Source organism: Mesocricetus auratus, unplaced genomic scaffold (genome assembly GCF_017639785.1).
Source record: "Mesocricetus auratus isolate SY011 unplaced genomic scaffold, BCM_Maur_2.0 Super-Scaffold_100676, whole genome shotgun sequence".
NCBI classification, from domain to species: domain Eukaryota; kingdom Metazoa; phylum Chordata; class Mammalia; order Rodentia; family Cricetidae; genus Mesocricetus; species Mesocricetus auratus.
Genome location: NW_024429266.1, coordinates 61,320,978 through 61,336,023, shown reverse-complemented (window position 1 = coordinate 61,336,023; position 15,046 = coordinate 61,320,978). Strand labels below are relative to the sequence as shown.

General features: G+C 43.1%; 1 protein-coding gene across 1 annotated transcript in view; it reads left to right on the top strand.

Annotated features, from left to right (window-relative positions):
• The window catches only part of Acmsd (aminocarboxymuconate semialdehyde decarboxylase), a 36,526-nt gene extending 28,054 nt beyond the window's left edge, over positions 1–8,472 (top strand). The window contains exons 9-10 of the mRNA XM_005079901.4: positions 6,678–6,776; positions 7,095–8,472. Coding sequence (XP_005079958.1) covers positions 6,678–6,776; positions 7,095–7,166 — 171 coding nt within the window. The 3' untranslated portion in view covers positions 7,167–8,472. The remainder of the gene's footprint in view (positions 1–6,677; positions 6,777–7,094) is intronic.
• The last annotated feature ends 6,574 nt before the right edge of the window (positions 8,473–15,046 follow it).

The window sequence follows — 15,046 nt, the reverse complement described above, 5'->3', positions numbered from 1 at the left end:
CACCAAATATACATACATACATACATACATACATACATACATACATACATACATGCATACATACGCACGTACATATACATGACACAAGGTCTCACTCTGTACACCAGACTGACCTATAATTCACAGACGCCTGCCTCTGCCTCCCTAGTACTGAGATAAAAGACATGCGCCACCAACACCCAAGTCAAATTTCTATTTTTTTAAATGACCATTTCCTCCAGTATACACCATTAACTGAAGTATTTTTTAAATTTGAAGTTATTTTGAATAATATATGTGTATATGTTACACATACACACACATATATATGGTATCATGGGATTTTGATATATGTAAATGGTATAATGTTACTATCAGGTTAAACATATCTACTCAAGCATATCTCTATGGTGAAACGTTACAGGTCATTTCTCCTGGCTTTTTGAAATAAACAGTACATTATTATTATTATGTATAGTCATCCCACCATATAACACAGGCCTGATGTTCTTTAGTTGGTGGGTTGGCTGTTGCTTCTGGAGACAGGGTCTCACTTTGCAGCTTTGCAGCCCAGGTTAACTGGACCTTACTATATGATCCAGGCTGGCTTTGAACCCAGATGTGCCTGCCTCTTAAGGCAGGGATCACAGGCATGCACCACTCTAGATGGCATACATCAGAACTTCTTGTCTCTATCCCATTAGTCAACTTCTCTGCCTCTCTCTCGTTCTGTTCTTACAGTCTCTGGTGACTAATACTCTACTCTCAAATTCTATGAGCTCAACTATTTTATAGACAGCATACGAGTGCTGGCACTTACTTCTTTGTTATGAGCCTGTTTCACCTAACATGATGACTTCTGGTTCCTTAACATTTTGAAAATGAAGCCGGGCGGTGGTGGCGCACGCCTTTAATCCCAGCACTCGGGAGGCAGAGGCAGGCAGATCTCTGTGAGTTCGAGGCTGGGCTGGACCGACAGCCTCGAAAACAATACAGAGAAACCCTGTCTCGTAAAAACCAAAAAAAAAAAATTGAAAATGAAAACATCTCATTCTTCTTTGAAATGAAAATATACGTTCACACTAAAAAATCATAAAGGAAGGCCTGATTTTAAGCTCAATGACTGCAGTTTGCTTCTAGTCTTTCTAGTCTGTTCTATTCACCTGAGTACTTACTTGAATGCTAATAGCATGTTGTTTGGGTGACTATGGCTTTGAAGTATACTTTAAAATCAATATGGTCACTCCTGTTTTGTCTTTTTGGTTCAAGACTACTATGACTGTTTAGGATCTTTTGTGGTTCCATAGAAATTATAAGATTGCTTTTCTGTTTCCATAAAAATTGCCATTGCTGCCCACCGTGGTGGTGCACACCTTTAATCCCTGCATTCCGGAGGCAGAGGCAGGTGGATCTTGTGAGTTCAAGGACATCATGGTCTACAGAGACTTCCTGAGTAGCCAGAGCTGTTACACGGAGAAATTCTGTCTTAAAAACAAACAAAAATGTCACTGCCATTTTGAGAGGTATTGAATTGAAACTGAATTGCTTTGAGTAGTGTGGCCATTTGACAACATATTAACATATTAATCCTCCTAACCCAGGCTATCTTTCCATTTATTGTGTCTTCAATTTCTCTCATCGATATAGTTTTCACCTCCACATTTAAATTTATTCCGAGGCATTTACTATTTTGCTGTAACTAGTGTAAGTGGGTTTCCTGCCTCAGATGGTTTTGCTGATATTATGTAGGCATACCACTGATATCCTCAAATTGACACTATATCCTGCAACTTTACCGAATCCTTTAATTAATTCTAAAGAGTTATAGAGCTTTCAGGGTTTTCTATACATATGATCATATCATCTGTAAAGAGAGATAGTTTCACTTCCTCTTGTCCAGTCTGAATTGTCCCTTCCTCCTTCTTCCTGCCAAGTTACTGTAGATAGAACATCCAGGACTCTGTTGATTATAAGTGGTGAAAAGTGCACAATTTTTTACTTCTTCCATATCTTTCTTATTTTGTTTTTTGAGACAGGATTTCTCTGTGTAGCTGTCCTGGAACTTGCTCTGTAGACCAGGCTGACTTCAGACTCAAGTGCAGGGATTAAAGGCGTGCACCACCTGACTTGTTCCATATCTTAAAGAAAAAGCTTCTCATTTTTTCCCATTCAAGCTATGGTTTTGAAAGACCCTTCAGTCTTTCTCTCAGGACCCTCACCCCAAAGAGCACCAGGGAGCCAAAGTTCATTGCAAACTGCAAGACAATTTTTATTAAGCAGGCGCGCTGAGGTTCAGCAGCCTTGGGAAAGAGTGAACCTCGAGCAGAAATTACAGCAAGTTTTTAAAGCCTAAAACTGCAAACGGGGTGGTGGGGGTACAAGGGGAGTTTGGAAGTTGGTGACAGACCTTCATGAATCACGTATGCTTGTGGCTGTCTGGCTGACTGGCTCGTTATCTGTCTTAGGCAACGTCTGTGAACTTTGCCTGGCTGAACTTTGTGACCGACCTGGAACCTTGAGGTCTGGGGAATGTTCCCAAGTCCTTGAGGACCACCAGGGGAAGATGTTTAAGTGTAGCTTCTCACGTCCAAGGACGGGACAGCTCAGTAATTTTCCAACTATTAGGGGGCTAACTGTTGGGGCTCTTCAGTTTCATGTCGCACCTGCTGTGAGGCCTGAATCCGAGAATGTAGCGAGGTGGTCGGGATAGATGACACAGAGACCGGTCGGTTGCTTTAAGAAAGCTTTATGCTTCCCAAGTCCGCTTAGGAGGAGACCCCAAGTCCGTTTAGGAGAGAGAGCTCCCCAAGAAAAAAACGCTTCCCCTTTTTAAGGACTTCTGCCATCCATCTACATACAATTCTTTCCAGACTTCTCACCCTTTTGGCTGGTGGTTTAATCTCCGGCCCCAGAATCGGGGAGACACAGCAGGGGAACAGGAAGAGGCATCTAGCCATAGGGGGTGTCAAAGTCATGGTTTTTCAGTGAGCGAGCCCTATCAAGAGCTTTATAGCACCGAATTGTTTTCAGTAAACATTATCTCACAGCTGCCTGCTCCCAGGCCGAAGGGGAAGTGGGTTTCTGCTCAAGGTCTGGTGTCCCCACAGTTTCATATATGGCCTTCACTGTATTGAAGGACTTTCATTTGGAGTATATAACATGGGTAGTGGAGGAGATGGTTAGCAATAAGAGCTCTTTCTGTATAAGCGTGAAGACCTGAGTTCAAATCCCAAGCACCTATGTAAAAAGCTGGGGCTGATTATAACCCCAGCCCTGTAGGACACAGATACAGGAAGATCCCTGAAGCTTGCTTCCAATCAGCCTAGCTCCAGGCTTGGTAAGAGACCCTGTCTTGTGGAAATAAGGTAGAGAATGCCATAACAGGACACCTGGTATTTTCACCTGGCCTCTACATGTGTACACAGGCCAACATACACATAAATATGCATATAGCACACACACACATACATACATACACACCTAGAGAACATTAATGAAATGGAGCAGTCCAAAAGAGAAATACTACACGATTGAACATATGTGGAATCTACAGAAGGCAGCATTGTAGAAACAACACAGAACAATGTTTACCAAAAGCTGAGAGGGGTGGCCAATAGAGAAGTGCCGCACACATTGCGCAGCCTGTATCCGAGAATGTGGCGAGGGTGTCGGGATTGATGACACAGAGACCAGAAGGCTCCTCAAGAAGGCTCTCCTTTATTCCTACTCTGGCTGGTTATTATATTCCCTGACACCAGAGGTGGATGTGGGTGGTCTGAGGATGCGGTAGTCTTTGGAAAAGGTCGAGGACAGGGCAGTTCCCGTGGGCAAGCCCTTTTCAGGAACTTATTGCCCCAGGCATTGTATTGTTTTTAGTAAACATTGTCTTACAGCTGCCTACTCCCAGGCTGATGGGGAAGTGGGTCTCTGCTCAAGGTCTGGTGTCCCCACAGAGAAGAGGTTGGCATAAAGTTACAGTTAAAAGGGAGTTTGGAGTTCTCCTGAACAATAAGGTAGTTCTAGCCAGAAACATCTTGTATGTTTCAAAATAGCTGTGAGAGAATTGTTTCACCTCAACAAAGCGATAAATGATCAGCTGATGGATAGTCAAATGCCCTGACTTGATCATTACACAATGTATGCCTGTATCAAACACTGCGTAGTACTGATGAACTTATAAAAGTGTTATTATCAGCTGGGCATTGGTGGCACACACCTTCAATCCCAGCACTCAGGAGGCAGAGGCAGGCAGATCTCTGTGAGTTCGAGGCCAGCCTGGTCTACAGAGCGAGTTCCAGGACAGCCTCCAAAACAATACAGAGAAATCCTGTCTCAAAAAAAACAAAAAAAAAAGTGTTATTATCAAAGTACAAATACTAAAGTGTTGGGGTACCCCAAATTGAGGAGGGGTCCCCAAGCTGGATTTATCACCCCAAGAATCAAGAGTCCACATGCCAATTGATGCAACATGCAAGAGACTTTAATTAGGCATCTGCAGATGGGCCTCTCGGTCAGCTTTTAGACTGATTGGCCCCGAGGTTCAGTTACAATCAGCTTTTAAAGACAAAAACCACAAGCCTTTGGGAGGGGTCCCTATCTTGTGACTGGGGGGACGGGGTACGTGACTACTGACCAGGGGAAGTAGATGTCTTCCTGACCTACACGTTGTAAATTCCTCAAACCTTGGTATGAGTTAATCATCTCTCCCTAAGTAAATGGTGGTTATCATCTCCTTGTTTCCCACAAATCTTGTTTGCCCATCTCTGACGCCCTGGTCAGTTCATCACAGGTGGTCAGCAGCCCAGAATTTGGCCTTTTGTGGGTTTACAGCCCTTCTGCAATTAAGGATGCTAAACCATACATTCCATTCTGTGGTTTGGCCAGTTCCTGGGATGGGGTCCTTTGTTCACTTCCCGAGTTCTCTAGTGGGGTGCCCTCCCTGTTTAAGCTTATATTTTATTTCTATAAATTCGGGGTCTTTCAAAAGTAAATATATAAGCTGAGTGGGGTGGCACACGCCTTTAATGCCAGCAATCACGAGGCAGAAACAGGTCGATCTCTGTGAGTTTGAGACCAGCCTGGTTTATACAGTGAGTTCCAGGATGTAGGGAGCCCTTAGATAGATAAATAGACAGATAGATGATAGATAGATAGATAGATAGATAGATAGATAGATAGATAGACAGACAGATAGACAGATAGATAGATAGATAATGCACGCTATTAGTACAACTGAAAACAGTATCAGTTATGATAACAAAACTATGTATTGAGTCAGAGAGATGACTCAATAGGTTAAATATCTCCTACACAAACAGATGGACAACATGAGCTGCATTTCCTGAAGAGAGAAAACTCATTTCCAATGTGTGGCTAGACCTCCACATTGCACCATGGCACACATCTCCCCCTCCTTCAATAGAGTCTCCTGATTTTGGAAAGTGCATTGCAGTTATATGAGAAGTGTCTTCTCAGCCAGGCCTGTTAGCACATGTCTTGAGGCAAAGGCAGTTGGATCTCTCTGAGTTTCTAAGCTAGCCCTGGTCTACACCGCAAGTTACTCGCCAACCAAAGCTACCCAATGAGGCCCTTTCAACAAAGATGAGGAGAAAGAGGTGGGGGCAGAGGAGGGAGAGGAGGAAGAGGAAGTTAAGATGGTTCCATGGGTAAAGGAACTTGCTGCCAAGCCTGACTTCCACAATTCATACTCTGAGCTCCACATGTCACCCCCTACACACACACACATACACACACACACACACACACACACACACACACACACACACACACACAAATTAGAGTTCAAGATGAACAGGACACTGCAACCAGAGGCATCAACCCATTAAAGTCAGTGAGCTATGAAAAGCTTGCTGTGACTGGAAGGGACTGTGGCTCATTTAGAGAACTCTAGCAGAAAGGATGCCATGTTTCACTTGGGAAAATTCAAGAGAAATTAACAAAGCAATTATTTACAAAGATATGAGAAAGCTAAACTGCCAGTTGGTCCAAAAATTTTCTTTCCCACTCTTCTTTCTTGCAGGGTCATTTGTGATGTACCACTGTAAGAAAGGTAGACTATTTCATTTCATCTGAATATACCCATATGTTTATCAAGTAAATACCCATTTCTTATATTTCAGTATTCTGCATTTCAATTATTAAGAAAACAAATGGGCTGAGGTATAGAATAGCTCATTCAATTAAGAGCTCATCATGCAAACACACTTACTTAGGACCAATTCCAAGAACCCATATTGAAAAGATTCAGGTGTGATGGTATGCACCTGTATTCCAAGCACTAGGAAGGTGGAGACAGGTGGCCCTGGGGATCACAAGCCAGCTAGATGAGCATATTTAATGAATTCCAAGCCAGTGAGAGACCCTGTTTCAAAAGCCAAGGTGGAGAGCACCTGAAGAATGAGACACCAAAGACTTGTGTTCTGACCTCCACACTTGTACACATACATACTCAGAAGCAAGACTTAAAGTAGGTTTGCAATTCTTAGAAGACCTCATAGTGACACCTGCTGGAACAAAGAAATAGCAAAATGAAAACTGAATCTTTTAAATCTTTAAAATTTTAGAGCAATTCTGTTTCTATTATATTAGGATAGTGTATATGATAAGCAAATGAAATGAGCAGAAGTCTCTTTAACGTTCTCATATTTGCAAATAAAATTGTATTTTTCTCCTTTCAGGATAAAGTAATTCTGGGAACTGATTACCCCTTTCCACTAGGTGAACAGGAGCCTGGGAAGTTGATAGAGTCCATGGGAGAATTCGACGAAGAAACAAAGGTATGTGCCTTGAACATTAGTCTTCTTGCACAGCTGAACAGAGAGACCACTATACTTTATTTGCCTACAACTCTATCTTCTGAAATAGCCAGTCTATTAAAACAAAAGCCTTAATATCTTAAAATAAGCCAGTATAACTAAATTCATAAATCTTCTGCCTTTACACATATGCTTGCGTGCGCGAGCGCGCGCGCACACACACACACACACACACACACAAAAATAAAAATTTTAAAAGATAATCAATGACTCTATCTAAGTGCTTTATCAAGCCAATCATGCTTTAAAATAAAACTCCTCTCTCTCTTTTTTATTCAGGATAAACTCACAGCTGGCAACGCCTTGGCTTTTTTGGGTCTTGAGAGAAAACTATTTGAATGTCAAAATTAACCACAAAAAATAACCTTCCAAGAAGCTACATCACCTATGTCTTTGAGCATGAGTCACACACACATCGCCAAAACTATTTTGAATTATGTCACCTAAAAAATGGAACATCCCCCTCAGGAGGATTAGGAATTCAAGTTCCAGACCAGTCTGGGCTACTTGAAACTGTCTTTGGGGGAGCAGGAATATTCCCAAATATTCTAACTTATTAATAACAAGATGTTTCATTAGGTTCTTATTCTGAAATGTACTGAAAAGCAGTCCATTGCTACCTATGAAACTCAAAACTATTTAATTTGGAGGAGATTAAAATTAATGTATAATTAATGATCTACATAGAGGAAAAACCCAGCACCAGACTTATTCTAGAAGACTCAGGTGGGTTCTCTATTTTGATCAAAGAAATGGGAATTATGCCCAAATAATCTGTGTTCTCCAGATGTAACCATCTCCAATAGTGTGGTCATTCACTGGGACATTTTTGTCTTCATAAACTACACACAGGATATGCACAAACTCAACTGTTCCAAAAGCTAGTTAAGAAAGTAAGGCAAATGCTCATGGAATAATTGCTGAGTGATCCAATACAAGCTCAAAGAGACTTCACTAAAATTTATTGTAGTCTCCCAGGTCTGAGTAAAAGTAAAAAGATGGTGGGCTGCGCATGGTGGTGAATGCCTCTAATGCCAGCACTCAGGAGGCAGAGACAGACAACGGATCTCTGTTTGAGGCTAGCCTGGTCTGTGCAATAGGCTCTAGACCCTCAACCAAGGAGACATAGTGAGTCAAAAACAAATAAGTAAATAAATAAACAAACAGAAGAGGGAAGACAGATCAGAAGAAAAAGCTTTGTGGAAGGGGTATGACTTCAGAGTGGATGTACCTTGTTCTAAAGGGAGTTTCACCTGTAAGCTTATTTTCACCAGAGCGGGAGGTAGACCGAGCTCTGGATAGTGAGTGGATGACATCATGATACCCTTGTTCCAGACCCACACTGTTCTACCTGAGTCACTGCACAGGAGCAGGCAGCGTCTCTCCTTCACATCAAATACTCTTTCCGTAGCACATCCTTTCCACTATACTACAAAGCCAGGCTGGCTATTAATGTGCACCTTGTGATGGCTCTTCAGCAAGGAAAGACAAGATCTAATCAATACCCAGTGCTTCCCGTCCTGTTATTTTCACCATCTGTGCTTCAATACCCCCTTCTTCTGCTGCTCCTCTCATTGCTTTCGATAACCCCCAACTATCACTCTGCTCACAATTCCAGTCTGCCTTGAAAGAAAAATAAAGTTAAGCAAAACAACAATTGGAAGCATATGTTACTGTTTTTCTCCTCTCCCAAATCTTCGGGAGAAATGTCTACTCCTTTTCAAATATTTCATATCTGAGCACTACACACATAATAATTTTATGAGTTACTTTTGTCTCACGCTGACCGAAAAGAACACACAAAAAACTTAAGGGAAGTTTCAGTACGTTGTGTGGGGGACCTGGAAGAGCAGAACAGTTCACACCACTGTGGGAAAACAGCAGGGGGAGAGAATGCCTGTAGCAGTAGGCTTGCTCATTTTTCTATTTTTCAATCTGGGACCCAGCCCATGTGACAGTGTCGCCCACATTCAGGGAATGCCACTGTCTTAGCCTTCTTTGGAAGGGTCTTCACAGACACACCTAGACGTGTGCTTTAGTAATCTCAATATTAACAATCCCAAATCCAGCCGGGCGGTGGTGGTGCACGCCTTTAATCCCAGCACTCGGGAGGCAGAGGCAGGCGGATCTCTGTGAGTTCGAGGCCAGGCTGGACCCACAGCCTCCAAAACAATACAGAGAAACCCTGTCTCGTAAAAACCAAAAAAAAAAAAAAAAAACCAAAAAAAAATCCCAAATCCATCCCAACACCACTTCTTCTTCTTCTTCTTCTTCTTCTTCTTCTTCTTCTTCTTCTTCTTCTTCTTCTTCTTCTTCTTCTTCTTCTTCTTCTTCTTCTTCTTCTTCTTCTTCCTTCTTCTTCTTCTTCTTCCTTCTTCTTCTTCTTCTTCTTCTTCTTCTTCTTCTTCTTCTTCTTCTTCTTCTTCTTCTTCTTCTTCTTCTTCTTCTCCTCCCCCCCTCCTCCTCTTCTTCTTCTTCTTTTGTTTGTTTTTTTTTTCAAGATAGGGTTTCTCTGTGGCTTTGGAGGCTATCCTGGAACTAGTTCTTGTAGACCAGGAAGGAGCTGCCCAAAGCAAGACAGAAACCTAGCAGGGCAAATATTAAGTTCTGTAGCTCCATGTCCAATACCCAGAGCTCATAGTGCTGTGCCCAGCAGGCTTGGGACAATCAACCCCTATGGTTTTGCCATTTGTAAGCCCTAGCCTCTCTCAGGCTGGTTCCACTTTGCCCAATACTTTCCCCAGGAGACATCCCACCTTCCTGGTATCACCAGCATCCTGGGGTCTCCACAGCATCCATCCTAGATTTTACTCTCCCAGCTTCATGCACTACACTCTAAGCTGCCGGCAGGGACTCTAACAATGTTACACACTGCCTAGCCTCCCAGACTTTCCTTCGAAATCTATGTGGAGGCTTCTATTGTGAGAGCCTGTGCAAGAAAGCTGAGAACTTACCGAATATAATGGATGGGGCAGAGTGCAGAATGTTCTTCCCACAAGGTGGCCTTCTAGAAAGAATTATATAAACTATGATAAGTGGATACACTTGGAAGCAAGGACATGAAGGGAATACTGTGGTGTGTCCACATTCTGTCTGTGAGAAAGTCAAAGGCCTGGGAGGAAGACTCTTGGCTCTTTGCACATGACAAAGACAATAAGACACAATGCCAGGTGTATTCCCTTGATGTACTTGCTTAAGCTAACTGTAAACATCACCTCATGTTTTGCTTGCTTTAGTAATAGAAATGAGAAATGCTTTGTTTGCACTACTCTTGAGTAAAAGCACTAAAGGTCCCCTGGTTAGCCCCACATATCAGATCTTTGGAATATCCTTCAATCCTCAGCTTAGTCTCAGTGGCCACAGGGTGGGCTGACATCTATAGTTCTGTAACTCTTTCATTTTGTTTGCTTGAAAAACTAGCATCATGCGGACAACAGCAATGTCTGCTTCCAGCCTGAGCCCTTTGGACTACAAATGGAGGGACCTCCTTAGGAAACTTCTTAGAAAGCCCTGTGTTAGTTCTCTATTCCAGGGAAAGTCTTTCCAATTAGTTTGCAACTCTGTATCATGGTAGTTGGGGTGAGTGGGGTCTCGCTGATTCCAAAGCCTGGGAATATCTTTTCTATTGTCCTGGTGCAAGATACTTGGCTTTTTTTTTAAAGAAGTCTCAAGTATCCTAGACTGACCTTGACCTCAACTCATTAAGCCAAGTATGTCCTTGAACTTCTTGTCCACCTCACGCCCACCCCCCACCAGTGCTGGGGTTACAGGCTATGCCACCATGCCCACTTTGCTTTTTAGCAGTGCTGGGATAGAACCAGGGCTTCATGCATCCTCAATACTGCCTCCCAACAGAATACCCACACCCTCCTGGGTTCTTTATAAGAGCCTGATCTCGTCAAATACCATGCCAAAGCCTTAACTTTGAACACCGTCCTTTTCTGACCAAATTACTTTTCAAATCTCCTCTGCTCTTTTGCTCCCTGTTCTCACTATAAAACTGGTTAAAAGCAGGCAGGAGTGCCCATTCCAAAGTTAGAATAAGGGGCTGTCTTGAAATTTTCTGCTCCAGATTAACTAGCCTATTACCAGTAAGTCCAGTTTCCCCTCGTCTCAGGGCATAGACAGAATGTACACAGCATAACACAAACGGCCTCTAGTCTCCCATTCTTCATAGAGTCCTTGTTCCCAGCTACAGGCTCGCCCATTTTCACCGGCTCTCTGCCAGAAATTGTCTGCATAACCCCAAGGATTCTAGAGCTGGCTTCTCTACATCTTCCTTCAAATCAGTTCTTCTTAGCCACAGTCAGTTAAAGAGTCAGCAACAACTCCACTTCCCTGGCACCAACTTCCTCTACTAGTTATTCTTTCACCACTCACCACTGTAATAAAAAAGTTTTCTTCCAGCTTAGTACCAGAGATTTCAGTCCAGCACCACAGGTACAATGGGGTGGAACACAGTAGTTCATGTTCCAGAAAGCAGAGAGGATACCTGTGCTAAGGGGCCTTTCTTTTTCTCTTTATTCTATGGAGTGGTCCCACTTGCATTCAGTGGGGGTCTTTTCCCAGGTAACTTCTCTCTGGAAAGGTCCTCACAGACACACTTAGAATACTAAGAAACCTGAGAAGAGATAGCAGTTTCCCAAGTAACATGTAACACTGCTGGTAGCACCCCAAAACTTCCAGTAACCTAGTAAATTCTCATATTCATCTTCACAAGAACATTTTTGTATGTGCCAGGGATGCAGGAATGTTCTAGGCACTGGATGGGGTGGGGGCGGGTATAGATGTAAACAAAAAGGATGGAATTTCTTTCCTGCAATTGGAAAAGTGAGAAACATTAAGGAGAATAGAGGATAAGAGTAAGACCAGGAGCACAGAAGGGAACTTCTCTTTATTGCTTAATACCTTAAAGACATTAAGGAAAACGTGACAGTGACTAGGAGACAGATGGGAAATAAAATAATCAGATGGGAAATCAAATATTCAGCTGTGGAGCCAAGGAAAGCCATCTAAAGAGGACTTTGAGATTTAAATGACAGGTTGGTCAGCCATGAAAAGCCTTCCCGCCTGGCAATAGTGCACACGGGCTTGGCCCAGGAAGGGATTGTGGCTGGAGAGTGTGGGCAAGTCAAAGCAGAAAGAGATGAAGCCAGAAATTTAGCTAGATCAGTAGATCACAGCAAAGCATTTAGACTTTCATATTGACCCTCACAAGAAGCTGTCCAAAAAAAAAAAAAACCAGAATGGTATAAATTTAAGCCTTGTGGCAGGAAAAGACAGGACAAGAAAGATTACTGGGGATGGAAGGGAAAGAGGGAGAGATTCTTATGCAAAGCAGCAAGATCATGCGAGGCCAATTGTAAAAGTGGCACAGAAAGCCAAGGTCAGTTATAGCTTCATGTATCAAGAGGAACAAAGAGGTTGGGGCTGCAGAGGTGGCTCAGCAGTTACAAGCACTTCCAGCTCTTGTAAAGGATCTGAGTTCAGACCCCAGGAACCCTTATCTGGCTCACAACTCCAGTTTCAGGAACTCTGACACTGTCTTCTAGCCATTGTGGGCACCATGTATATATGTGGTGCACATTCAATTCATACTTGCAGGCACTCAACCATACATTTAAAATAAAAATAAAAGTTTGTTTTGGGGGGGGTTGTTTTGTTTTGGTTTGATTTTTTTGGTTTTTCGAAACAGGGTTTCTCTGTAGCTTTGGAGGCTGTCCTGGAACTCATTCAGTAGACCAGGCTGGTCTCGATCTCACAGAGATCTGCCTGCCTCTGCCTCCCGAGTGCTAGGATTAAAGGCGTGTGCCACCAATGCCGGCTAAAAAAGTAAACGTTTTTAAAAAGAATGAATGAGAGAGCCGGGTGGTGGTGGCGCACGCCTTTAATCCCAGCACTCGGGAGGCAGAGGCAGGTGGATCTCTGTGAGTTCGAGGCCGGGCTGGACCGACAGCCTCCAAAACAATACAGAGAAACCCTGTCTCATAAAAACCAAAAAAAAAAAAAAAAAAAAAACACCAATGAATGAGGTTTAACGGATTAATAAGATAGTTCAGTGGCTAAAGATAACTGATAACCTGAGTTCAATCCATATGGCCGACAAGAAGAGAGTCCTTCAAGTTGTTCTCCAGCCTCTACGTCTGTGCTTCTGTGTCAGCAGCAACATATACACTTGTTTTAAAAAAAAAAGAATTTTTAATGGGCATACAGATCTAATTCTTCCTTCCCAATCTGTGTAAAGTGTGTTTCTCTTTTTTATTGTATCACCTGTAGCACTTATACAATGTTAGAAGGAGTCAACAGAGAGGGCACAGCCTGGCTTTGTCTGGTATCTTAGCATCATACTGGCTGTGGTCTTCTGCAGACGTTGTCTATTGAGTTGAAGAAACTCTCTTCCATTTCAATTTTTTTTTCTCTTTTTCCTCATTAGGAATGGGTGTTGGAGGAAGGTACTTACTGTCACTTTTAATCAATCTAAGACACAATATGTGATATCTTGTTATAGTATCTGTAACAAGATAGTATTTAGGTAGCTGTTCACAATAGCCACCTACAATAATCAAAACATTAGCATAGTATGGTGGAGCAGGCAGTAGGCTGAGGGCAGAAACCCCAAAATACTGACAAGCAAAAGCCTCAAATTTTAATTACAAACACACTAGCTCTTTTATATATATTTTTAGGGATTTCTTAGATAGGGTCATTTTCTTTCTTTTTATTTTATTTCTTTATTTATTATGTATAGAGCACTCCATGTATGCCTGCGGGCCAGAAGAGGGCACCAGATCTCATTATGGATGGTTGTGAGCCACCATGTGGTTGTTGGGAATTGAACTCAGGCCCTCCGGAAGAACAGCCTGTGTTCTTAACCTCTGAGCCGTCTCTCCAGCCCAGGTCATTTTCTTTGATTATTTATTGTGCAGGAGTGTGTGCCATTGAACACAGGTGAAGGACAGAGGGCAGCTTGTAGGACTTGGTTCTTTCCTTCTGTAGTATGGACAGTGGTGACTGAACAAAGGCTTGGCCACAAGTACCCTTAGCTGCTCAGCCGTCTCAGCAGCCCTCACTTGCTCTTTTAGAAGCCAGTATGTACTACCCTACTAAAATGTAAGTCGGTCATATTCAATAAGCATTAACTCAGAGGCAGATAACACGTAGACAAGTGAGTGGCAGTTTCTTGCAAAAAGATGGGATTAATCATCAGCTATAAGAGATCTTACTTTGTAAAAGCCTAAAGAATTTTTATTCAGGCATCAGCCTACAATCCCTGCACTCCAGAGGTAAGAGTATTTGGCGTTCAAAGTCATTCTCTAGCCTCTGTCAATTCCTGGACAATCTGGGTTATGACATTCTGCTTCTCCCCAACCCCCAAGCCTCAGAAACCACACACAGGTTTAAAACCTTACACCCAATCTGGATGGAAGGCCTAGAGTCATGTCCTCCAGTTATTAACTGCATAATGTTTGACAAGCAATTCAAAAGGAAAGTTATCTGCAGAGTGGTGCACCGGGTCTGTAATCTCAGCACTTCGGAGGTGGAGGCAAGAGGATCCTAAATTCAAGGTCATCCTTGTCTACACTGTGAATTCAAGGCCAGCCTGGGACACATGCACCTTGTGTTAAAATAGTAAATGAGACATACCCACCCCTGGAGTTTATCTTAGGTTTACTTAAAGTAACGTTTTAAGGCCGTGTACCTCCAACATCTACTAGCGATTCTTTAGAAAACACAGAAGACACACCTAGGTGCCCACCATTGTTAGAAAAAGCGTTATATTTTCCCCCAGTTTTTTCTAGCCAACTTCTCCCCAGAGCCGTGCTCGGGACCGTAGCCATTCCTGGGACAGGAGTCAACACACCCAAGAAAATACACCCGGAAGCTTGTAAGGAAAATGAAGTCCAGGAAAGACTCTCCTGTCTTTAAAGCACCCGCAAACTCACAGACCAAGAAAGAAAGCCATGAGTTGAAAAAGCATACGCCCAAACCCTACTGCGCAGCCGCGTGACCTCTTCTCATCCGCCCCGCCCCGTCGCCTTACTCCCTTCCCAGTCCCGGCATGCACCGCGTCGACCTTTTCTTTTCCAGTGACCCCTACTTTCGGCGCCTTCCCAATGACAAGAGGCGCGGAGCATTGTGGTCCCGCGGGTCAGAGAGAGAGAGGCGGGAGACCGGAAGGAGAAAGCAAAAGACCAGTGCGAGCCGGCAGGGAGGGCCCCAGCGCGTGCGCA